This window comes from Podarcis pityusensis (assembly GCF_964106645.2).
Source record: "Podarcis pityusensis genome assembly, chromosome: 2".
Classification (NCBI taxonomy): domain Eukaryota; kingdom Metazoa; phylum Chordata; class Lepidosauria; order Squamata; family Lacertidae; genus Podarcis; species Podarcis pityusensis.
This window is the reverse complement of record NC_138029.1, coordinates 125,072,569-125,096,575: the sequence shown is the minus strand read 5'-3', so window position 1 is coordinate 125,096,575 and position 24,007 is coordinate 125,072,569. Positions and strand designations below refer to the sequence as shown.

Genomic DNA, 24,007 nt, shown 5'->3' with positions numbered 1-24,007 from the left:
GGTGAACTCCACTTTCAACCTCCTATACTGCCTGCTCTTTCTACAGATTTCTGAAACTTGGGCCAGTTATGGGGGAAGATTCCTCTCTCCACAGGGAAATGACTCTCCTGAAACCACTGGCAATGCCCACATTTCCCTGTGCCACCTTCCCTCCCCATGTTGGTTGTTCCCCACAGCACCTCCTTTGTTCCGGCTGCCACCAGGGATTATGCCCACTTTGCAGTTTAGTGTCAGGGGCTGGTTTGAATCGGAGGATTGGGGAATGCAATTTCAGGAAGATCAGCTTCTAACAGAAGAGGAGAGGGAAGTCCCCCCCCCCCCCGCTCTTCCAGAGTTTCACAATGCAGAGAGACAGGCAGATTCAGAGGCTGCACAGTTGAGACAGGAGCTACCCAGCTTTGAGATAGTAGCTAGGAAACAGAAAGGAGAGAGGCAGCTGAGCAATACAACAATCAGAGTGGGGGGACTCCCTCTCACACACACATACCCCACTCTCTGAGATATGAGCCTGTCAGAGAACGAAGGAGAAGTGGGAGAGGGACATCCCGTTGGACGTGGGTAAGAACTGCTATCCTTGCAAGGAGTTGCCTGTTTGTGCTAGTAACATGATACGGTAATAAAAAGAGCAGAAATCTACCAACTGCTCATTAATTCTCATCGGTGAGCTACCAAAAAAGGAGGGGGGACTTCTGAACATGACATGTAGCCATGAATGAGAAGGTTTTGTAAAACAATGAATTTGTAAAATATAAACAACGTAGGACGGCTTAAGGATTACTTTGTGCACATAAGACTATGCATTTCAGTCTTTCTGCATTTTCATTGTTCCTTTATTGCAACTATAAAAAAAGATTTATGCTGTTGTTCTTGTAACAAGGAGTTGGACTAGAAGTCCGTTGGAGTCCCTTTCAACTCTACAGTTCTAGTTACAGGTAGGTAGCCATGTTGGTCTGCCGTAGTCAAAACAAAATAAAAAATTTCCTTCCAGTAGCACCTTAGAGACCAACTAAGTTTATTATTGGTATGAGCTTGGTGCATGCACACGAAAGCTCATACCAATAACAAACTTAGTTGGTCTCTTAAGGTGCTACTGGAAGGAATTTTATTATTTTGTTTCAACTACAGCTCTAGGATTCCAGAGCCAATCCTGCTTCCTAAACACCACTGTTGTGCTCCACTTTCCCCAACTCTCCATTTTCAACTCTCTCTGCCAAAGACCAAATATCAACGGACTCTCAGCACATGTTCACTCAAAATGACCCCTCCAGGGTCACATTCTGCACATCCCTAACTGTACATTGTATATTTCATTATACTTACTATTATGAGACACTTACATTCATTGTCTTAATACATATATGTACAACTTTCCATACAAACACCAGAACATCAAATACACTCCATGCATTTACAAATGGTTTTTCCCTATATGAGTTTGTTGATATGAGTGACAAAGTGAACTCTGTGAGAAAAACTTCGCACATTCCATACATGTAAATGAGTTCTTCCCTGTGAGAGTCCATAGGTTTAATAACTCCATTATAATTGAAACACTTTCCACACTTTTTCCATTTAAACTGTTGCTTCTCTGTGAGATCGCTGATGTCTTGTAAGAGTTCCACTCTCACTGAAGCACCTCCCACAATCCATACACTTATATGGTTTCTCCCCTGTGTGAATTCGTTGGTGTATGGTAAGTCTTCCATTTTGACTGAAGCTCTTTCCGCACTCCATACATTTAAAGGGTTTCTCCCCTGTGTGAGATCGTTGATGTGTTGCAAGAGCTCCTCTCTCAATGAAACCCTTCCCACAATCCATACATCTAAATGGTTTCTCCCCTGTATGAGTTTGCAGGTGTCTTGTAAGTTTTCCACCTTCACTGAAGCCCTTCCCACAATCCTTACATTTAAATGGTTTCTCCCCGGTATGACTTTGTCGGTGCACAGTGAGTTTCCTACTACAAATGAAGGACTCTCCACACTCCAAACATTTATATGGTTTCTCCCCTGTGTGAGTCCGTTGATGTACAGTAAGTTTCCCCCCTTGACTGAAACCCTTCCCACACTCCAAACATTTATATGGCTTCTCCCCTGTGTGAGTTCGTTGATGTTTTGTAAGTGACCCACTTTCAGTGTAACTCTTGCCACACTCCATACATTTATATGGTTTCTCCCCTGTGTGAGTTCGTTGATGTTTTGAAAGAGCTCCACTCTCAATGAAACCTGTCCCACATTCCATACATTTATATGGTTTCTCCCCTGTGTGAGTTCTCCGATGAATAGTAATGTGTGAATACTGACTGAAGCTCTTCCCACACTCCACACATTTAAATGGTTTCTCCCCTGTGTGAATCCGTTGATGTACAGTAAGCTTTCCCCTATCCCTGAAGCTCTTCCCACACTCCATACATTTAAATGGTTTCTCCCCAGTGTGAGTTCGTTGATGTCGGGCAAGACTTCCATTTTCACTGAAGCTGCTTCCACACTCCATACACTGAAATGGTTTCTCCCCTGTGTGAGTTCGTTGGTGTCTTGTAAGAGCTCCACTATCAATGAAGCCCTTCCCACAATCCATACATTTATATGGTTTCTCTCCTGTGTGAATTCGTTGATGTGCGCTAAGATTTCTATTTTTACTGAAGCTCTTTCCGCACTCCATACATTTAAAGCGTTTCTCCCCCGTGTTAGTTTGTAGTTGTGTGCTAAGGTGTTCACTCATGCTGAAGTACTTTACAGATGGCCCCTCGGAATTCTGATTGTCTTCTCCATCACCTGGTTTAAAGTGGGGAAGGAGGAGAGAAAATATTGTTAGGTATTCAAGGAAAAGAACAAGAGAACTTAACACACAGCAAGACCAATCAGCACCTTCTATTATTTCAACACCTCCAGCATCCCTCCCTCTCCTATGTACATGTTTAGGAAAGGAAAGGGAATCTAAAAATAGCCTCAATAACCCCTAGTATCCAGTTCTACCTTCAACTTGCATGCAACACTGAGCACCAAGAGAACCTTCTATGCTGAGATGAGGCATCTATGGCCCTCAAGATGTGGTTGGACTCTAAGTACCCTCAACCCAAGTAAAGATGGCCAATGACCAGGGATGATGGGAATTGTAGTGCAGCAACATCTGAAGGGACACACTTTTTCCATCTTCCTCCTCCTGTGAAAATGCTACACCTCTGTATTGTTTTCTCCTTCCTCCCTGATCTGTAATATCTGGCTGATACATTCCAACCAGCTGTTCACATCACCTAAACCTGCACCAGGGTTCTGAGAAAGATGGGCCCTCGTTCTGATCCAAAAGGGCTCTTTTTATATTCCCACACACTGAAAGGAGACAGAAAGTTACAGCCTCACAGCAAAGTCAAAATATGTACCTCTCAATTTGTCCAGGACAACATCCCTGTATTTTTCTGTTCCAAGCGACGAGATGAGCTCAGACCTGAGTGTCAGAGTCTCTGCTATGTGGAATAAGTAAAACAGAAGTGCTGTTTATGTCATATGGGACTATAAAAATATTCAAAAAATATTAATCTTGTGAAACAAAGACAGCAAAGTATCTGGTGGCCTATTAAAAGTTAATAAATGACACTGACCAGCAAACCACATGCCACCATTTTTACCCTGTGGAATAAGTAAAACACAGGATTTTTTTGTGAATTCATACCACAATATCAGCTTACGAAGAGTTACCTACTGACAAAAGTAGAGTTGTGATAAACTACAATCTTCAACATCAACTCGTTGGGCTGGTCATGTTCTTCGGATACCTGATTATTGTCTTCAAAAGCAACTACTGTATTCCCAACTTAAGAATGGAAATTGATATACAGGTGGACAACAAAAGAGGCTTCAAGACACTCTCAAGGCAAATCTAAAAATATGCAGTATAAGCACAGAACATTGGCCTGCGAGTGCTCCAATCGGAGAATAGCCTTTAGCAAAGGCGTCATGGACTTTGAAGAAGCACAAACTCAGTACAAAAGGGAGAAGCAAACTAAGAGGAAAGTACGTTTGGCAAATCCTCACTGTGATTAACTCCCACCCAGAAACCTATGTCCCCACTGTGGAAAGATGTGTGGATCCAGAATTGGACTCCACAGTCACTTACGGACACACCGTTAAGATCGTGTGGATGGAAGACAATCTTACTCGGCTACAAGGATTTGCCAAAGAAGAAGACACAGCATGAATAAATGGCTCAAACAGGAGATTCACACCTTCAACGTCTAGGAATAAAAGAGGAATAAAAATGTGCCCTTACCTAGAGAGGCCACCATCTCATAATTCTCCTCCATGACTTCCTTGTGCAGAGCTCTTTGGCCAGGATCCAGCAGAGCCCACTCTTCCCCCGTGAAAAACACAGCCACCTCCTCAAAGGTCAAGAGGGCCTGGAAGAAGAAGAGGAAGAAAACAGAGCTTCTCTTAGATCCCCATCATCCCCACTCAACACAGAGGGAGGCTGGGTGGTCCCATCTGTGCCTCTTCCCTCCTTCCTGCTCCCGCTGCTCTTTCCCTACCTGAGGAAGCTGCCTGGCTCCTCTTTCCACTCCACCTCTGAGAAGAGACCGTTCAGAGGGGGTCTCGGAGGCCATTGCGTTGCCAGTGGAAAGGACGGAGGAGGAGGAGGAGGCATAAACTGGGCCACTTCTGGGACTCTCTCACCTGTAGCCACGATGCACTTCAATGCAGGGAGCAGCCCTTTTAGGAAAACAATGAAGAAATTATTATTATCATTATTATTATTACTGACTGAATTTCTATACCGCCCTGCACCCGGAGGTCTGAGAGCAGTTCATAGAAAGGCGGATTTATTTAGAGTGGGAGACATTTACACAGAGAGCATACGTTTTACAAATACTGTACAAATACCAGTAATAATAAATTAATACTCCCAAATTCTAATTACAAAAGCTCTGGAACACTTGAGATTATCACAACAGAAACAGAAACTATTGACTTCTGGTGTAAGTATTTGTGTATCTGTCTCTCTCTCCCCTCCCGCCCAGACCAGCTCCCTGAAGGAGGAGGCCAAGGGGGGGGGGTGTTCCAGGCTCAGTGTGCAGAAATACACAAAAATGGGTTAGGAGGCTGGGTCTAAGATCGGGGTGGGGGCTTCACCTGGTGACTTTCAGTGCATAGGTGCCAGCTCCCCGGGTCCCTGAGCACCCACCCAATTCCCCATGAAGGGGCTGGGCACCCACATATTTCGGTGCCAGGGCAATGTACCCTGCATGGCACCCACAGCCCCGGGGACCCATAGTCGTGGGGTGAAACTGGCACAACTGGTTCAGTGTCCCAGTCAGGTTGCATGGGGGGGGGGCGCTCTTCGTCTCGGGAAGCAAAATGTCTCTCCCCCCGCCCCCGGAGTCTGGTTGATCTCTCCGCTTCCAAGAGGATCCTGCAATGCAAACCTTGTTTGGGGGAGAGGACCCCGCCCCCCTTTAGCAGCCGATTGCAGATTGCCTCTCCTGGTTCCTAGAGGGAAAGGGGGGGAGACCTTCCTTGCTTTAATGCCCCCCCACTCATCCTTCGCCCCTCCCTGCCGCCCTGTTTGTAGGTTCAGGGGGAGGAAATGCAAATTCTTCTCCCTCCCTGCACCCCAAGTCACACCCCCCCCCGAAATGTTGCACCTCTTTCCTCCTCCTTTGCAGGCCTCCTTCTCTTCCGGGGGTGTGCATGGAGACCCCCCCACCCCTCCAACATTGCCTCTACCACCACCCCCCCCCCGCCCTGCTCCGTCACTTCCTGCCTCTCTAGGAAGCGAGTTCATTGACTCAGGGGGAGTGGGGAGGGGTCCTCCCGCCAAGACGAGTCATAGGAACGTAGTGGGAAGGGACCCACCCCTCCACCCCGACTGGGTCACGGAGCCCCGTGTCCCTCAGCCTTTTTCCGAACATACCCTTATTTCCTTCCTGCTGTTAGGTAGATAATTTATTATGGTCAGAGACCAGCTTATAAAACACATTTGGGGGTACAATCCCAGAAGGAAAACAAACATTTAAAACAATGTACAACAATAAATTTAAAATTTATAAATGCAATAAGCCTATAGACACTTAAAACTTTAAGATAAGCTACGGCAGAGAGCTGACCCAGAGTCACCCATGGAACCGAGTTTGGGGGGTTTTCTTAAACTAGTTTGGGTCGGGGGATGGTCTGCGCCTACAGGTCTGTACACAGAATCTGGCGACCATCCGGGTTATCTTATGATCTTTGCCTAAGAGGAAAAGATCAAATTTTTGCTTTTCTGGGAGGTCAGCGAGCCTCACCAGCTGGGGATCAATGGTCTCACTACGTGCCTCTTCATAAAAGGGACATCTAAAGAACAAGTGCTCTGGGCTTCCTATATGCCCCAATGAACAGGCGAAAAGTCTCTGAGCATGTGGGACTGCTGCTGTTCATAAATGTACAAGGCAAACACACATGCATAAGTATAATGTCTGAAACAGTACGGGAAGGGAATCCTGAAGCTATTTTGACTCTCCAAAATTGACCTCAAATATTTCTCTGCAAGGAGGGAGGAAATGGGAAAAGCTTTCCAGTTGTCTTTGGACTGCAGGGGCTTAAACCTTCCTTTGCAAATACAACCTGGCAAGTATCTGTTAAGCTGAGCAAACTACCAATATATGTAAGAGATTCATTATTAATAAATTATTATTACAGGGAACCAGGCAGAAGAGAAGACTCCCTGGAAAAGACCCTGATGCTGGGAAAGATGGAGGGCACAAGGAGAAGGGGATGACAGAGGACGAGATGGTTGGATAGTGTTCTCGAAGCTACCAGCATGAGTTTGGCCAAACTGCGGGAGGCAGTGGAAGACAGAAGTGCCTGGCGTGCTCTGGTCCATGGGGTCATGAAGAGTCAGAGACGACTAAACGACTAAACAACAACAACAAGGCAGAGGGCCTTCTCGGTGGTGGCACCCGCCCTGTGGAATGCCCTCCCAGCAGCAAAGCAGCTAGTAAGCCTGATCTTTATTAAACTGTTGCAACAGGGTCCCCCACTCCCCCCATGCAGGGAGGGAGGAGAGGAACGCAGAACAAAGGTGTGCCAGCCCCTATGTAGACCAGGGGTCAGCAAACTTTTTCAGCAGGGGGCCAGTCCACCGTCCCTCAGACCTTGTGGGGGACCGGACTATGTTTTGAAAAAAATAAATGAATGAATTCCTATACCCCACAAATAACCCAGAGATGCATGTTAAATAAAAGGACACATTCTACTCATGTAAAAACACGCTGGTTCCCAGACCGTCCGTGGGCCGGATTTAGAAGGTGATTGGGCTGGATCCTGCCCCCGGGCCTTAGTTTGCCTACCCATGATATAGAATTTTAAAACTGCCCACCCTGTAGCTCAAGACTGCCACCCCCCCAAAAAAAATCATACATACATCACAGGGCGGCAGTCTACGGCAGAAAATCTGTCAGGATACTTCATAATGGTCAATCATTGCTCAACCTGGTAAATGGTAAATACTTTAGTTCCTGAATAATAATAATAATAATAATAATAATAATTTATTATTTATACCCTGCCCATCTGGCTGGGTTTCCCCAGCCACTTTGGGCGGCTTCCAACAAAATATTAAAATACAACAATCTGTTAAACAGGCCCTTCCATCAGATGTCAAGGCAATAATCAACTACCTTACTTTTAAAAGACATGTGAAGGCAGCCCTGTTTAATGTTTAATGTGGTATTGTGTTTTTAATATTCGGTTAGGAGCCGCCCAGAGTGGCTGAGGAAACCCAGCCAGATGGGCGGGGTATAAATAAATAATAATAATTATTATTACCAAATGCAAGGTGGTTCTTTTAATGAGATTCAGAAGCAATACAAACACAAGTGAGTGAGAAGATTAAAGATTTTATTCTAAACAGCAAGCATTATATACCTTACCAAGCAAGCTCTTCGGTATGCCACTGGGGAGCCCTCAAAAAGTGGCGAAGTGACCTCCCCAGGTGGTCTCAGGTTGCACAAGCTTCCGGCCATGAGTTCGTCCACAAGCTTCCTCAAAACCATCTGATTTACAGATTACAGTGGTTGAAATATACTCAGAGTCGCAAAGTGATTTCATGCTCTTTATTCAGCTCATAGTGGTGAGGAGGAATGAATAAATGTCCCCTCACAGTATCTGCTTTATATACATTATTTACACAATGGGCTGCACATGATTGGCTAATTCTGGAATTCTACTGTAAGCCAATCAGGTTGTGGATTCACTTCTATCTGGAGCAGGATTGGGTGGTTCCTGCCAACCAATCATACTGCTGCATTGTTCTAGGACCAATCAGACTGCTGCATTCTGAATCCTATTGTTCTAGGACCAATCAGACTGCTGCCTTTTGGATCCTATTGTTCTAGGACCAATCAGACTGCTACAGTTTGGATCCTATTCAACTCAGTACATAACACCCCTCCCCTCTAAGTTCCAGTCCTGCCCGGGAGGTCGCATTCATAGTCCTCAAGGTATGCCGGCGGCCTACGTGTGCGTTGTGGCCTGGGGTGTTCCCTGGTCCGGGCTCCGGGTTCTGGCTCGTGTTCCAAGGATGCTGGCTGTGATGCGGCTGTTTGGTCTGGTGCAACCGGCTCGCTCAGTCGTGGTTCTGGTTCCGGTGTCCTTTCGGCCTCACGGGTCCTCTCTGTATTTACTGATTCTGCCTCTCCTGCTGGCCCCTCCTGCTCTATGGGCCTCACTGCCCCGCTGTTCCCTTGGGACTCCTCTGACCTGTCCTCCTCCTGGTTTTCTCCCGGGAATCGTCGCCGTATCTGGTCGCAGTGGCGGCGCCAGCATTGCCCCCCATCCGTTAGCACCTCGTACGACACGGGGCCAGTGACCCTGGTGATTGTGGCGGGTACCCATGCTGGGCCTGCCCCAAAATTCTTTGCGTACACTGGGTCCTGGGCCTCGAAGGTCCGGGGGTTCCTGCCTTCCCCCACCACTACCTCATCCTGAGCTCTATCGGGGTGAAGGCGGTCCAATCTGATTGCAAGGCGCCGACCCATTAGTAGTTCAGCGGGGCTCCGGCCAGTCGTTGAGCTGGGGGTGCTGTGCTGTGCTAGAAGGAATGTGGCAAGGCGGTACTCCCAGTCCCCTTGCGTCATGCGGCGAAGGGTGTCCTTGGTGGTCCGCACCATGCGTTCTGCTTGGCCATTGGTGGCAGGGTGGAACGGCGCCGAACGGATGTGGCGGATGGCGTTCTGCGCTGTGAAGGTTTGGAATTCTCCTGACGTAAATGCAGTCCCGTTGTCTGAGACGAGAGTGTCAGGGAGCCCGTGGGTTGCAAACAGCCTGCGTAGTACCCGGATGGCTGCGGATGTGGAAGTGGACGGTACCAGTGCGACTTCCAGCCATTTGGTGTAGGAGTCCACCACTATGAAGAATGTTTTCCCCTGAAAGGGGCCAGCGAAATCCACATGCAGGCGTGACCATGGTGCTCGGGCGGACTCCCAAGACTGGACTGGGGCCCTTGGGGGATCTGGGCGGGATTCTTGGCAGGCCTGGCAGTGTTTGACCCAGGCCTCTATCTCTCCATCGATCCCCGGCCACCACACATAACTCCTGGCAAGGGCCTTCATTCTTACTACCCCTGGATGTGTCTCGTGTAGGGCTGTGAGGACCCTTTTGCAGAGGGGCTGGGGAACAACGACTCTGCTTCCCCATAACAGGCACCCCTTGTGGGCCGACAGTTCATGTTTGCGGGTTGTGTAGCCGGCGAATTCTGGCCCGGGGCTGCTGCTGGGCCATCCCCTCCACACCCAGTCCAGGACCCGGGAGATGACCCTATCTTTCTTGGAATGGTGTGCAACTTCTTGTGCCTGAATGGGGCGGTCGGGAAGCAGCTCCAGGCTCATAACCTCTTGTGCAGGTGCTGGGTCAGGGCCTGTTTCCGGTAGTGGTAGCCTGCTGAGGGCGTCCGCATGGCCCATCGCCTTCCCAGGTCGGTGAATCAGTGCATACTGGTAGCTGGCAAGGAAAATTGACCACCTGAGGACGCGAGGAGACAGCACTTGGGGGGTCTGCTTTTCGGGGGCAAACAAGCCAAGCAACGGCTTGTGGTCAGTCACCACGGTGAAGGGCCGCCCGTACAAGAAATCATGGAATTTTTTTACTCCCTTTACGATTGCCAGACCCTCCTTGTCGATTTGCGAGTAGTTCCGCTCGGTTGTGTTGAGTGTCTGGGAAAAGTACGCCACCGGTACCTCTCTTCCATCCGGGAGTTGGTGCCCCAGGACAGCTCCAATGCCATAGGGTGAGGCGTCGCATGCTAGCACCACCGGCAGCCTCTCGTCGAAGTGTGCCAAGACCGAGTTTGAGACAAGCAAGTCCTTGACTGCCTGGAATGCGGCCTCCTGGCGCTGGCCCCACACCCAAGGGGCCCGCTTGTCCAGGAGTCTGTGTAGGGGCTCCGCTACCGCCGCCTTGTGGGGAAGGAAGGAATGGTAAAAGTTCAATAGTCCCAAGAAGGCCTGAAGTTCAGTCTTGCTCTTGGGCGCTGGGGCATCACAAATGGCCCGTACCTTGTCCCCAGTCGGGTGGACCCCTTCTGCGTCCACCATAAATCCCAGAAAGTCCACCTGAGGCACTCCTAGTAGACATTTTTCCCGCTTCACCTTGAGACCCGCCGTCTGGAAACGGTGCAGAACGGTGCGGAGGCGGTCCTCAAACTCCTCTGGTGTGGGGCCGGCAATCAACACATCATCGAAGAAGGGGGTGACGCCAGGAATCCCTTTAAGGAGAGAGTCCATTATATTCTGGAATATGCCTGGTGCCACGCTGACACCGAATTGCAGCCGCTTTACCCTGAACGCTCCTCTGTGCGTCACAATCGTCTGTGCCTCTGCTGTGGCCTCATCTACTGGCAGCTGTTGATATGCTTGGGCCAAGTCCAGCTTGCCAAAAATTTTCGACCCAGCCAGGGTGGCAAGGACATGGCTGACCACTGGCACTGGGTATGCGTGGGCCGTGAGGGCCTTGTTTATGGTACATTTGTAGTCTGCGCAGATGCGGACCGAACCATTAGGCTTGACGGGTGTGACGATTGGGGTTTCCCAGGGAGCATTAGGCACCGGCTCCAGCACTCCTTGCTCTACGAGTCGGTCCAATTCCTCGTCTATACGGGGTTTCAAGGCGAACGGGACCCGGCGGGCCTTGAGCCTGACCGGTCGTACTGCGGGGTCAAGCTGTAGCGCAATGGGGGGGCCCGTATACTGTCCCAATTTCCCATCGAAAACCCCTGGAAATTCCTTGCATATGGCGTCCACGTCCACTTGTAAGCTAGTGTGGTTCACCCCGGTGACAGCTAGCCCCAGTGGTCCAAACCATGCCAATCCCAGTAAGCTAATGTAGGGGCCCTTGACCACAAGCAAGTCCAGTTGCCGCGTCCGCCCTCGGTATTGCACCCTGAAGGTCCCCACCCCCATTGTGGGGACCTTACGTTTCTGGAAGTCCCGGAGGGTGAATGGGGCCGGCCTGAGTTTGGGACCCCCAGTGGGACACAGTTTCCTTAAGGTCCTTGCCGAGATTATGGATAGAGTTGAACCCGTGTCAAGCTCCATGCGGCATGGGGCCCCCTCTATCTGTACCTCTACATAAATTTTCTCTACGTTGGGGTGGGGCAACTGGTATACCTGGAAGTCCGTGAGCTCCGTCGAGTTGCCTTGGTGCGTTGGGCCCCGGGACCTGGGGCTCTTGGATTGGTCATCTGATGCCTGGTGTCGGGTGGGCCGAGCCCGACACACCCGGGCGATGTGTCCCGATTTTCTGCACTGCCTGCACTCTGCGTTGCGGAAACGGCAGGTCCTCCTCTCGTGACTCTCCCCGCAGCTTGCGCAGTTCCCTCCTTCTCGTCGAGGCAGCTGTGGTCTGTGCGCTGCTTGAGTGCGCTGCTGTACTCGGTGCACCTCCTCCCTGTCGGATCCTGAGTCGTCGGTGAGGTCTTCATGGTGGACCCTCGGTTGGGATGGCAGGCTCGGCCGTGCCTCTTGGGTCGACCTCTCGGCAGCTTCTGTTGCCAGGGCCTCCTCCAGAGCGACCTGGAACGTTAGGTCCTTCTTAGCGTAGAGGCGTCGTTGCAGCTTCTCATCCTTCAGGCCACCGACGAGGCGGTCACGAAGCATGTTCTCCAGCTCTGAGAAGTTGCAGAACCGGGCGGCTTGGCGGAGAGAGGTCACAAACCCAGTTATGGTTTCCCCAGGGGCTTGCCGCTTTGCGTAGAAGGCATTTCGACGAGCCACCACTGAGGGCTGCGGCGAAAAGTGCCCCTTCAGCTGTTCCATTATTGTTTTGTATGGAACAGTAGCGACGTCTTCAGGCGCAAGGAGAGCCCGGGCGATTTCAAACGTCTCCTCTCCGCAGACGCTGAAGAATATCGCCCTCTTCTTGGCGTCTTCTTCGTCGGTGACCCCTTTGGCTTCTAGGAGGAAGGTGAAACGGGAGGCGTACGCTTCCCAGTCTCCAGATGCTGGGTTGAATGGCGAGAAGCTGCTGTTGGCTGCCATTCTGAGTTCCTTGTGCCCCGGAGCTGAAGCCTGGATACACGGTGCGAGGCAGCGGTGCGGCAGTTGGCGGTGCTGCGGTGCTGTGTGTGGCAGTCAGCTCAGCGGGATCCCACCTTCGTCGCCAGTGAAATATACTCAGAGTCGCAAAGTGATTTCATGCTCTTTATTCAGCTCATAGTGGTGAGGAGGAATGAATAAATGTCCCCTCACAGTATCTGCTTTATATACATTATTTACACAATGGGCTGCACATGATTGGCTAATTCTGGAATTCTACTGTAAGCCAATCAGGTTGTGGATTCACTTCTATCTGGAGCAGGATTGGGTGGTTCCTGCCAACCAATCATACTGCTGCATTGTTCTAGGACCAATCAGACTGCTGCATTCTGAATCCTATTGTTCTAGGACCAATCAGACTGCTGCCTTTTGGATCCTATTGTTCTAGGACCAATCAGACTGCTACAGTTTGGATCCTATTCAACTCAGTACATAACAGTGGTACTTCTGGTGAAGAACTTAATTCGTTCCGGAGGTCCGTTCTTAACCTGAAGCACCACTTTAGCTAATTTGGCCTCCCGCTGTTGCCACGCTGCCGGAGCACAATTTCTGTTCTCATCCTGAAGCAAAGTTCTTAACCTGAGGTACTATTTATGGGTTACTGGAGTCTGTAACCTAAAGCGTCTGTAACCCGAGGTACCACTGTATTGATAGCTAGCCTGTATGGTTTGCCCAACTGCCTAGGGCAGATTATTCACCAGCCAGCCCTCTCTGCACATCCCTCCAAACAATGTCTAACATCAGAGGTCAGAAGGTACCCTGCATTATCACTTCTTCCTTCCACCAGATTATACATTAAAGCAGGGGTCAGCAACCTTTTTCAGCAGAGGGCCGGTCCACCGTCTCTCAGACCTTGTGGTGGGCTGGACTATATTTTGGAAAAAAATATGAACGAATTCCTATGCCCCACAAATAACCCAGAGATGCATTTTAAAGAAAAGGACACATTCTACTCATGGAAAAACACGCTGATTCCCGAACCGTCCGCGGGCCGGACTTAGAAGGCGATTGGGCCGCATCCGGCCCCCGGGCCTTAGGTTGCCTACCCCTGCATTAAAGGCTGCTCTCAGGCATCAAAGAACTTTATGAAGAGATAGAGAAGGAAAGTAAACAGAAGCAGCAAGAGAAGACTAAGTTAGATCACTTATCTCCTCGAAGTACAAATGTTTTCCGGAAAAGGTTGCCCATTAATCCCCCTCTTTTTTTGGGGTGACCCTAAGAGTCACCTAGTCCAACCATCTGGCATTGCAGGAATCAGAGCTAAATAATCCCTGGCACATGGCCACACAACCCCAGTTTAAAAACATCCTTCCAAGGTAGTCCTTTCCACATTGAACCAATGGATTCAAATTACCAGACAGGAGGGTGGATTTGATTTCAATCATCTTTTTACAGAAAGACTCATTTTTGCTGGTATAATCTTAATATTTACAACCAGATGCAGGTTTCATTTTCGGAATAATAAATTTTCAGAGTACTTTTTACAGCTATATCAAAAATTACTGATTTGTTTATACTATTAGAAACACCTAGATAATTATGAGATTATTGTGAGGTTTAATAAGATAACTGTTTATATTTGGACAACTTTCCTGCTGTACTTTATTGGAAGTCATTCCCATAATAACTTAGACTGATTTTTAGCACACATGAAAAACTTAAAACAAATCCTTATTTCCTGATGAATAGCCTTTGGACTATAATGTAACTGAAATAGAAAACTATCTTTAGAAAGATTTTTTTTGTCCAAAAGCATTTTATTTTAAAAATCCAATTTAAATTTTAAAAAATCTGATTTTAATTTTTTTAAAAAAACTGATTTAAATAAAAAAAACTGATTATTTTTTTTAAAAAATCATTGATTTTTATCCACCCTGCTGGAAAGGAGATTCCGAGTAAACATTAGGAATAACTTTCTGATGGCAAGAGTCATTCAACAGGGGAATAAGCTCCCTTGGCTGCCCTTCATTGAAGGTTTTTAAATGGATGTTGGGAATCTGCCAGGGAATCTTCAGTTGTGATTCCTGCATTGCAGAGGTTTGGACTATATGGCCTTAGGGGTCCCTTCCAATCCTTCAATAACTGCAATCATGATAATAATAATTGCTTTCAACTCCTTGGGCCCATGGAAACAGCAGATCCAGTTCAAGACTGCCCCAGGCCTGGAGGGGGGAAGAGTGTCATCTCCATAGGCTGACCTATCGCCAAATGACTGATATTTGTGGAATACATTTATCTACATTGTAATATTGCAAACAGGTCTGCTTAACATTTAACTTGGAAGGTACTGGTTCAATAAAGCCCAAAAGGAAGGTTTGGACAATTAATGATTGGGAGTTGCTGCGCCATTAAACTTCAGATAACAGATTTGGACAACATCCCGGATCGGAACGGTGTCGGAGGAAGCTGCGCTGATAAAAAGACAGTCGGAAAAATATATACTAACAAAGCTGTATTCGACGGATGAAAGTACATGATGTTTGACACGACTGAGAATAAAACTCAGGGACGGGAATTATAAAACGTCAAAACCGATGTGTGGAAAATATGGAATGATGAGGAGAGGCAGGACTGAGATGTGGAGATATGCTTCAGAGATCCAGACCGTGGGGAGCCCCGAAGAATTAATAATTATAATTTGGATTATAATTTGTTCTTTTTTATTTTAGTTTTTTTAATTTTAATTGGAGTATTGTGATTGGATATATTAATTGGATGTTTTTTATTGGAAAATCAATAAAAATGATTTTAAAAAGACTGCCCCAGGCGTAACCGGCAGTCGAAAATTCTTCCTGCCACGTAGGGGAGTTTGAGGCACAGGCTTCCTTGCAGAGGGACCCCCTCCACCCCTTGTCTTCTGCGCCCCTCCCCCCCCCAGCTTCAATGGATCAGCCACTGGCGGATTCCCAGCCCTCCTAGAAATGTCAAGGGAAAACAAGAATATAAATGGTGCCTTGGGGAGGGGACAGCATTGTGGGCATGCAATGGAAGGTCTGTGCAGGCTCTGTGGCAGAGGGAGTTGCATCAGGGAAGGATGATGCGCGTGGTTTCTCCCTCCCGTGGATGCCCTCATGCTTATAAAGGCTCCCTCTGTTTCTGAAGCTCTCCCCACATGCCACGCATTTATACGGCTTCTCTCCCGTGTGGGTTCTTTTGTGAGCAGTGAGAACCTCGAGCCAACGGAAGCTCTTCCCGCACTCCACACAAGGATATGGTTTCTCCCCTGTGTGGATTCTCTGATGGGAGAGAAGTCTCGAGTGGCCCCGGAAGCTCTTCCCGCACTCGACGCACTGAAACGGCTTCTCCCCCGAGTGAACGCTTTTGTGAAAAGCGAGGCTCACGCTGTCGTTGAAGGCCTCTCCGCACTTCCGGCACTTATAGGACTTCTCAGCTACGTGCGTTCTCTGATGTTGACAAAGGTTTCCTTTGGTCCGGAAGCTCTTTCCGCACTCCACACAAGGGTACGGCTTCTCCCCCGTGTGGATCCTCTGGTGTAAAGTCAGGCTTGACCTTTCGGCAAAGTGCTTTCCACACTCGGCGCATTTATGTGGCTTCTCTCCTGTGTGAGTCCTTCTGTGGTAAGCAAGGCTTGGTCTCTCGCGAAAGCTCTTTCCACATTCCACACACGCATACGGTTTCTCTCCAGTGTGAGTTCTCTGATGAGTGGTAAGGCCAGAGCTCATCCTGAAGCTCTTCCCACACTCCACGCATTTGAACGGCTTCTCCCCTGAGTGGATTCTTTTATGGAAAGTAAGGCTTGTGCTGTCACTGAAGTCCTTCCCGCATTCTGTACATATATATGGCTTCTCTCCTGTGTGGATTCGCTGATGTTTACAAAGGTTTCCTTTATTGCTGAAGCTCTTCCCGCAGTCGGTGCATTTATACGGCTTCTCCCCCGTGTGGATTCTCTGATGTTTACAAAGGTTTCCTTTCGTGCTGAAGCTCTTCCCGCAGTCCGCACATTTATATGGCTCCCCCGTGTGAGTTCTGTAGTGCGAAGTCAGCTTTGAACTCACTCTGAAGCACTTTCCACACTCAGCGCACTGATAGGGCTTTTCCCCCGTGTGAGTTCGGTAGTGTATCGTCAGGCTACCACTCTGAGTAAAACTCCTTCCACACTCCATACACTTATAGGGTTTCTCCCCTGTGTGGAGGAGCTGGTGCTTTTTAAGGTTCCCGCTATTGCTAAAGCCTTTTCCGCACTCCTTACATGTATACGGCTTTTCCCCTGTGTGGGTTCTGAAGTGTTTATTTAAGTCCGATTTAAACTTGAATATTTTCCCACATGCCGGGCACGTTCTCCTCCTCTTTCCTTTACAATCTCCTTGGGGGATGTGGAGTTTGTGGACATCTGCACCCTGAAAAGCAACGGATGTCTTCCTCTGGTTTTCCTTGTGACCTTTGCTTCCAAAGGTCTCCCCTCTTACTTCGGGCTTGATGGCTTCTGATGGAGGTACAGAATCCTCATTGTCCTGCCCACCTGTTTGGAGAGGGGCAGAAATCCTGTTAGTAGTGCAAGGCAGGAACTAAGGGTCCCAAAACGGATCAAAAGCAATTGGCTGCTTCCCTTTATTTCAACATCCCTATCATGACCCGCCGAGTCCAGTAACCATCAAGACACATAGGCTGCAGAGCCTTTGACTAAGGAGCCAGACCAGGTAGCTGACTCTGAACCAGGTGAGGAGAGGGTGGCGGCACTAAAACAGAGATTGGTGGGTAGGAGATCCCTGGATCAGAACCCACAACATGAGAGCCATAATTGGACAACCCTCTAATGTCCACTTTTGCTAGCAGCCAGGCTTGAAATAACGAGACGCTGGAAGAATCTGGAGGGTACATCTTTGACAAATGGGTACCATAAAGTACCATACGGTCGCATCTTACGTGAATACAACTTGCACAATTTCAACCCTATGTGGTTGGGGGAAGGCTGGTTGAAATTGTGCGAGTTAGACCCAAGCAAGATGCAGTGATTAGAAGTTCATCTTTGCCCTGTGTCTTTGCTAGACCAGGAAAATCTCCATGATTCTTCCCTTTGTTGAAAGCTTGCTTATTTTGTTAAATTTATACACTGTTTGATTGTTTGGGAGAAAAACCCTCAAAGCAGTTTACAAAGAGAAAGCCGAAGTACCCTAGGTCAATGGGATCACTGCTATCTATCTATAAGCTTGCTGACACTCTCAAAGAACTCTAACAGGATTGTGAGACAGGACTTTCCCTCGCAGAAGCCATGCTGGCCCTGCTTCTGCGAGGCTTGTTCTTCTACATGCTTCGCTCTTCTATCTTTAACAACAATTTCCACAACTAAGCAGCTACCTGATGATGTCTCCTCTGCCACCTCTTTTTTGGGGTTGTGTATAAGTTCATCTTCTCCTTCTTCCCACCAGGAAATGAAGTCTGGTTCTTCCAGGGGGAGAAAAAGACATGGTTGGTATGGAAATGCCTCCATATGTACTTGAATTTTATTTGATGTAGCTGACAACGTGAAAACCTGCATTACAAGTTTTGTTTTGCTTGTGGTCACTATTGTGGAAAACCAGTAAAATACATTCTAAAAAATGACATGATTTGTTACTTTTGAGCACAAAGTATTCAGAAATCCCATATCGGAGAGTGGGGTGAGAGAACAGCCAAACATCTAGGAAGGGAATAAAGCAACTTTTCTTCCCCTTGATAATAATAATAATAATAATAATAATAATAATAATAATAATTTATTTATACCCCGCCCATCTGACTGAGTTTCCCCAGCCACTCTGGGCGGCTCCCAATCAAGTGTTAAAAACAGTACAGCGTTACATATTAAAAACTTCCCTGAACAGGGCTGCCTTAAGATGTCTTCTGAATGTCAGGTAGTTGTTTATCTCTTTGACATCTGATGGGATGGCGTTCCACAGGGCAGGTGCCACTACTGAGAAGGCCCTCTGCCTGGTTCCCTGTAGCTTTGCTTCTCGCAATGAGGGAACCGCCAGAAGGCCCTCAGCACTGGACCTCAGTGTCCGAGCAGAACGATGGGGGTGGAGACGCTCCTTCAGGTATACAGGACCGAGGCCATTTAGGGCTTTAAAGGTCAGCACCAACACTTTGAATCGTGCTCGGAAACATACTGGGAGCCAATGCAGATCTCTCAGAACCGGTGTTATGTGGTCCCGGCGGCCACTCCCAGTCACCAGTCTAGCTGCCGCATTCTGGATTAATTGCAGTTTCTGGGTCACCTTCAAAGGTAGCCCTACGTAGAGCACATTGCAGTAGTCCAAGCGGGAGATAACTAGAGCATGCACCACTCTGGTGAGACAGTCTGCGGGCAGGTAGGGTCTCATCCTGCGTACCAGATGGAGCTGGTAGACAGCTGCCCTGGACACAGAATTAACCTGTTCCTCCATGGACAGCTGTGAGTCCAAAATGACTCCCAGGCTGCGCACCTGGTCCTTCAGGGGCACAGTTACCCCATTCAGGACCAGGGAATCCCCCACACCCACCCGCTCCCTGTCTCCCAAAAACAGTACTTCTGTCTTGTCAGGATTCAATCTCAATCTGTTAGCCGCCATCCATCCCCCAACCGCCTCCAGGCACCCACACAGGACCTTCACCGCCTTCATTGTTTGATTGTTTTGGCTGCCCTTTTTCTGAACCTTTTCCAACTCTACAATATCCTTTTTGAGGTCAGGCGACCAGAACTGGGCACAGTGTTCCCAATGCAGCTGCATAATGGGTCTATATAATGGCACTGTGATATTGCCAGTTTTATTTTTGGTTGTTTTCCTAATGATCCCTAGCATGAAATCTGCCTTTCTCCCTGGCCTGCTGTCAAATTGAAGCACCCAGGCTGGAGATCGTAGAATCACAGAATCGTAGAGTCGGAAGGGAACCCCGAGGGTCATCTAGCCCAACCCCCTGCAATGTAGGAATATGCAGCTGTCCTGTACCAGGATCGAACCTGCAACCTTGGCATTATCAGCACTGCGCTCTAGCCAACTGAGCTATGATTACGTGCCAAGTGAAATAGAGTAATAGGGGCAAAATCATCAGGATCATTGGGAACAGAAGACAAATTAGTCAGTTCCACAAAGGGCCCAATGACACGCCTAAGGACTAACCTGCTAATGTCCTTTCCTCCTCTTCTTTGAGGTCTTGGATGAGCAGATATTCTCCTTCTCCCCAGCTGGAACCGAGCTCTGATTCTTTCAAGGAAAACAGGGAAGGCTGTTACTTTTGACTACTAAACTCTTCAGGTCTCCTCTAGGCAGCTGTTACTTGAAAGCCAAGCCAGACATTTAACTTTGTGGAAACAGCTGGGCAGGTGGAAGGGGAGGTTCGACCTGCAGGCCAGCTGTCCTCTTTAAAACAAGAGCTGGGCTGAATCAAACCCAAGTCCCACCTGCCTATTGCTTCTGAATACCTACGGGCTGCGGAATACTGAACGCAGCCATCTTCGCTCTCAATCATATGTAACCTGCGGAACGTTTCAGTATGGGCATGGTTTTCAATTACCTTCATATCTTACGATTTTGTCAGTGCCCAGTTATCACAGACAATATACCAAAGCTAGATTAAATGTTTTCCCTATCACAGAGGTTTACCCCACTATACAGTGGTGCCCCGCAAGACGAATGCCTCGCAAGACGGAAAACCCGCTAGACGAAAGGGTTTTCCGTTTTTCGATACGCTTCGCAGGACGAATTTCCCTATGGGCTTGCTTCGCAAGACGAAAATGTCTTGCGAGTCTTGAGATTTTTTTTCGCTCCCCCCCTTTTTCTAAGCCGCTAAGCCGCTAATAGCCTTTTAGCCGCTAAGCCGCTAAACCACTAAGCCTTTAATAGCCGCTAAACCGCTAATAGCGCTAATCCGCTAAGCCGCTAATAGGGTTGCTTCGCAAGACGAAAAAACCGCTAGACGAAGAGACTCGTGGAACGGATTAATTTCGTCTTGCGAGGCACCACTGTACCAGTCTTTGGACTGTAATAAAGAATGTGTGTGTTTGAATACCAGTTGTTGGAAACTGCAGGAAAGGGCCAGTGTGTTTTTCTGCTTGTGCTTGTGGCTTTCCTACAGGCATCTAGTATTATTATTAGTATTATTATTATTAAGCAGGGCTCTTATTTTCTTATCCAGCACACATGGCCCAGACGCCCATTTTCATCACAGCATCACTGCACTGCAGGTTTAAGTGGCAAAAATAGCAGATTCACGCCGACGATACCTATCAATCAAGAAGGGGCAGAAAAGAATTCTTACCGAGAGAGGCCACTGCCTTGTGATTCTCCTCCATGACTTCCCTGTGCAGAGCTCTCTGGCCCGGATCCAGCAGTGCCCACTCCTCCTCTGTGAAACGCACAGCCACCTCCTCGAAGGTCACCGGATCCTGGGGGGAAAGAACACACTCCCTACTCAGGAGGTAATCTCTCCCACAGAGACCATTGCTCCCAGTTTGAAAGGGGAAAGGGTAACAAGGTGAGGTGCTGGTGGGCTTTATTTACTCATCTATTTAATAAATAATAATAATAATAATAATAATAATAATAATAATATTTTATTAATATCCCGCCCTCCCCAGCTGAAGCCGGGCTCACAGCGGCTAACAACAATAAAAGTAACACAGCAGCATTTATTTGCAGCATTAAAGAGTCTATACGAGAGAATCTGTGATGCAGCAGCAAAAAAGGCTAATGCAATGCTAGGCTGACTCAAAGGAAGTATAGTGCCCATAGGGTATAGAGGGTGGCAACACGAGAACGGGGCCTTCTCGCAGTGGCTCCCCGTTTGTGGGATGCTCTCCCTAGGGAGTTTTGCCAGGCACCTTCATTATGCACCTTTTATCCTGTGAACAACCCAAATGTCTGCAGGCATTGGGCAGTATACAAATTGTTGTTGTTGTTGTTCTTGTTAACAACAACAGCAGCAACAACAACTTGTATAATTATTATTATTATTATTGCTATTATTAATTGTAATAGTAATGGTAACAGTACCGCTCTATTCTGCCTCGGTCAGGATGGATGGAGGAGGATGCCCAAGATGATTCAGGGTCTGCAAACCAAGCCTTTTGAAGAAGTGTTGAGGAGTTGGGTATGTTTGGGATGGAGAATAGGAGACTTGAGAGGAGAGATGACAGCCACCTTCCAATATCTCAAAGGCTGTCACAGGGAAGGTAGAGTTAGCTCATTTTATTGGGAGCCACCCAGAGTGGCTGGAGAAACCCAGCCAGATGGGCGGGGTATAAATAATAAATTATTATTATTATCCTGCTCTGGAGGGTAGGACTCGAACCCATGGCTTCAAGCTACAAGGAAGGCGATTCTGACTGAACCTCAGGAAGAACCTTGTGATGGCAAGAGCCGTCCGACAGCGACTACCTTTGAAGGTGGTGGGTTCCCCTTGGCTGGTAGCTTTTAAAGCAGAGTTTGGGTGGCCACCTGTCAGGGATGCTTTGGCCGAGATCCCTGCATTGCAAGGGGTTGGGCTAGATGACCCCTGGTGCCCCTTTCACCTCTACAATCCTATGATTCTCTGAATGAGGAAGGTCTGCAGAACCTCTTTCTGTGTGACCTTGAGAACCTGCAAAGTGCCGTGGGAATGTAAGAAAGTAAAGAACTTCTGGGAAATGATATATAATGAGATGAAAAAGATGTTGAAATATACATTCTTTAAAAAACCAGAAGTATTTTTGCTTGGTATTATAGGCCAAGATAGCTGAGATGAGCTATCTGCCAATCTCCCATTCCCACCACCCTTCTGAGTAATACCCCTCCCCACCTTCTCAATATATAGAAGGATCTGGCAACTTCTGTTTCAGTGTATCTGAAGAAGTGTGCATGCACACGAAAGCTCATACCAAGAACTAACTTAGTTGGTCTTTAAGGTGCTACTGGAAGGAATTTTTTTATTTTGACTATGGCAGACCAACACGGCTACCTATCTGTAACTAGGCCAAGACATTAACAGACAAGATGTCAAACTGTTCTTATATGCAACAACAGCAGCAAGAATATTGTTAGCCCAGAAATGGAAGCAAGAAGAAATTCCGACGAAAGAAGAATGGCAGACGAAATTAATGGGCTACGCAGAATTGGACAAAATGACAGGAAGGATTCGAAATCTGGGGGACCAGAGATTTACAGAAGATTGGAAGAAGTATATGAATTATTTGAAGAGCAACTGTCATCAACAAATTACGCTAGTAGGACTACAAGACGTTTTGTAAGGAGAAATATACGAAGCGTTACCATGTAGAAAAAGATAGAGATATTGGTTATGAGTTTGGAATGTAATAGGGAAAATAAGAAATGCATACTAAGAGATTAGACTGGAAATTTTTCAGACAGGGCTGATGGAAGTCAAAAAAACTGAATAAGATGTAAAAGCTCCGGTATGTTTAATCACTGTTGAAAATGGTGTGCCTCTCTCCCCTCCTGCATCCCAGTTCTCCTTCCCTTACCTGAGGCGGCTGCACCTGAGGGTCTCCTCCCACTTCATCCCGAGAACCAAGAGAAGGTCCCAGGGATTCCATGCTGCTGAAAACTTGGCCCCCTCTGAGACTCTCAGGGCTGCCCTGTCATAAAAGATTTGGAAAAGCTTCAGAAAAGGGACACCCAAATCACAGAATGGTAGAGTTGGAAAGGTGCCCGATGATGCAATTTGGGGGCATTGGGATGGTGATTCTGTCCTTTCCTTCTTGGGGGGGGGGGGCCGGACAGGGCGAGAGAGCACCCTCCCTCCCTCCTCTTCTGCCCTCCCCGTCCCAGCAAGGCTGCTTTCTCTGCACCAAGCCCCCCACCCACTCCCAGCTCCGTATTTGGGGGTGGGGCTTCTAACAGGATCGTGCAATAGAAATCGTGCAGTGGGTGTTTCTTCCTAAACCTTGGGGGGGGGGTCTCCTCTGCACACAGACCTATGCATCTTTCTCTCCCCCGCACCCAATCCAATGAATTTTACTTGGCGGTGGGCTGGACGAGGCTCCTAGGATGCAAAAATCCACGAAGCTGTTGGGGGAGCGATTCTGAACCCGGGTTGCATGCAATGCATCAGAGCACCCCTCCCTTCTATAGGTTTCCGGGGAGGAATATGGAGAGGGGGGACTCCCCTTCTCCCCTCCCTGCACCCAAAGCAAATCCCTGCCCCTTCCCTCTTGCGCCGTCCCGCACCTCTTTCTCAATCCGCTGTCCGCTCCGCATCTCAGCCTCCCTCCTCCTCTCCGAGGGAGTTTGATCAAGCCTATTTGCCCCTCCCTGCCTTTCACTATTGTCTGCCTGTCTGTCTGTCTGCCCACCCCTTCCAACACCACCTCCACTTTGGTTACAACATCCTGCCTCTCTAGGAAACAGAGTCCAGTTCTTTACACAGCTGGAGGGCTGAGTGACAGATGAGCTCTCTCTTGCGCTTCGCTCTCTTAATACATTGCAAACTGCAATCAATATATTGCAAACTGCAGTTGATCAATTAATCTCTCTTATT

The 24,007-nt window shown here is 48.1% G+C and overlaps 2 protein-coding genes and 1 long non-coding RNA gene across 5 annotated transcripts; 1 reads left to right on the top strand and 2 right to left on the bottom strand.

The window, feature by feature from the left end:
* Positions 1–808: 808 nt before the first annotated feature.
* Positions 809–5,697, bottom strand: LOC308469766 (uncharacterized protein). 2 transcript variants are annotated; one of them, XM_080992688.1, is made up of 6 exons: positions 5,633–5,689; positions 4,909–4,923; positions 4,520–4,700; positions 4,264–4,390; positions 3,377–3,460; positions 809–2,771 (listed from the first exon to the last, which is right to left on the bottom strand). In XM_080992688.1, exons 3-6 carry the CDS (start codon positions 4,592–4,594, stop codon positions 1,573–1,575), a joined length of 1,485 nt encoding a protein of 494 aa, XP_080848814.1. In that variant the 5' UTR covers positions 4,595–4,700; positions 4,909–4,923; positions 5,633–5,689; the 3' UTR covers positions 809–1,572. The 2 variants fall into 2 exon arrangements, with proteins under 2 accessions (XP_080848814.1, XP_080848815.1); XM_080992689.1 differs by lacking the exon at positions 4,909–4,923 and having other exon boundaries at positions 5,633–5,697.
* A 90-nt stretch (positions 5,698–5,787) lies between these two features.
* Positions 5,788–14,958, top strand: LOC308470266. Its single transcript, XR_013982319.1, has 3 exons — positions 5,788–6,170; positions 6,666–6,963; positions 14,841–14,958. It is a non-coding gene; the product is annotated as an uncharacterized lncRNA (long non-coding RNA).
* Positions 14,959–15,057: 99 nt separating this feature from the next.
* LOC308469518 (uncharacterized protein) lies at positions 15,058–24,007 on the bottom strand. 2 transcript variants are annotated; one of them, XM_080992095.1, is made up of 6 exons: positions 23,698–24,005; positions 22,992–23,105; positions 20,792–20,918; positions 19,654–19,737; positions 17,873–17,959; positions 15,058–17,036 (listed from the first exon to the last, which is right to left on the bottom strand). In XM_080992095.1, the coding sequence occupies exons 1-6, from the start codon at positions 23,725–23,727 to the stop codon at positions 15,481–15,483; spliced, it is 1,998 nt and encodes a 665-aa protein (XP_080848221.1). In that variant the 5' UTR covers positions 23,728–24,005; the 3' UTR covers positions 15,058–15,480. The 2 variants fall into 2 exon arrangements, with proteins under 2 accessions (XP_080848221.1, XP_080848222.1); XM_080992096.1 differs by lacking the exon at positions 17,873–17,959 and having other exon boundaries at positions 23,698–24,007.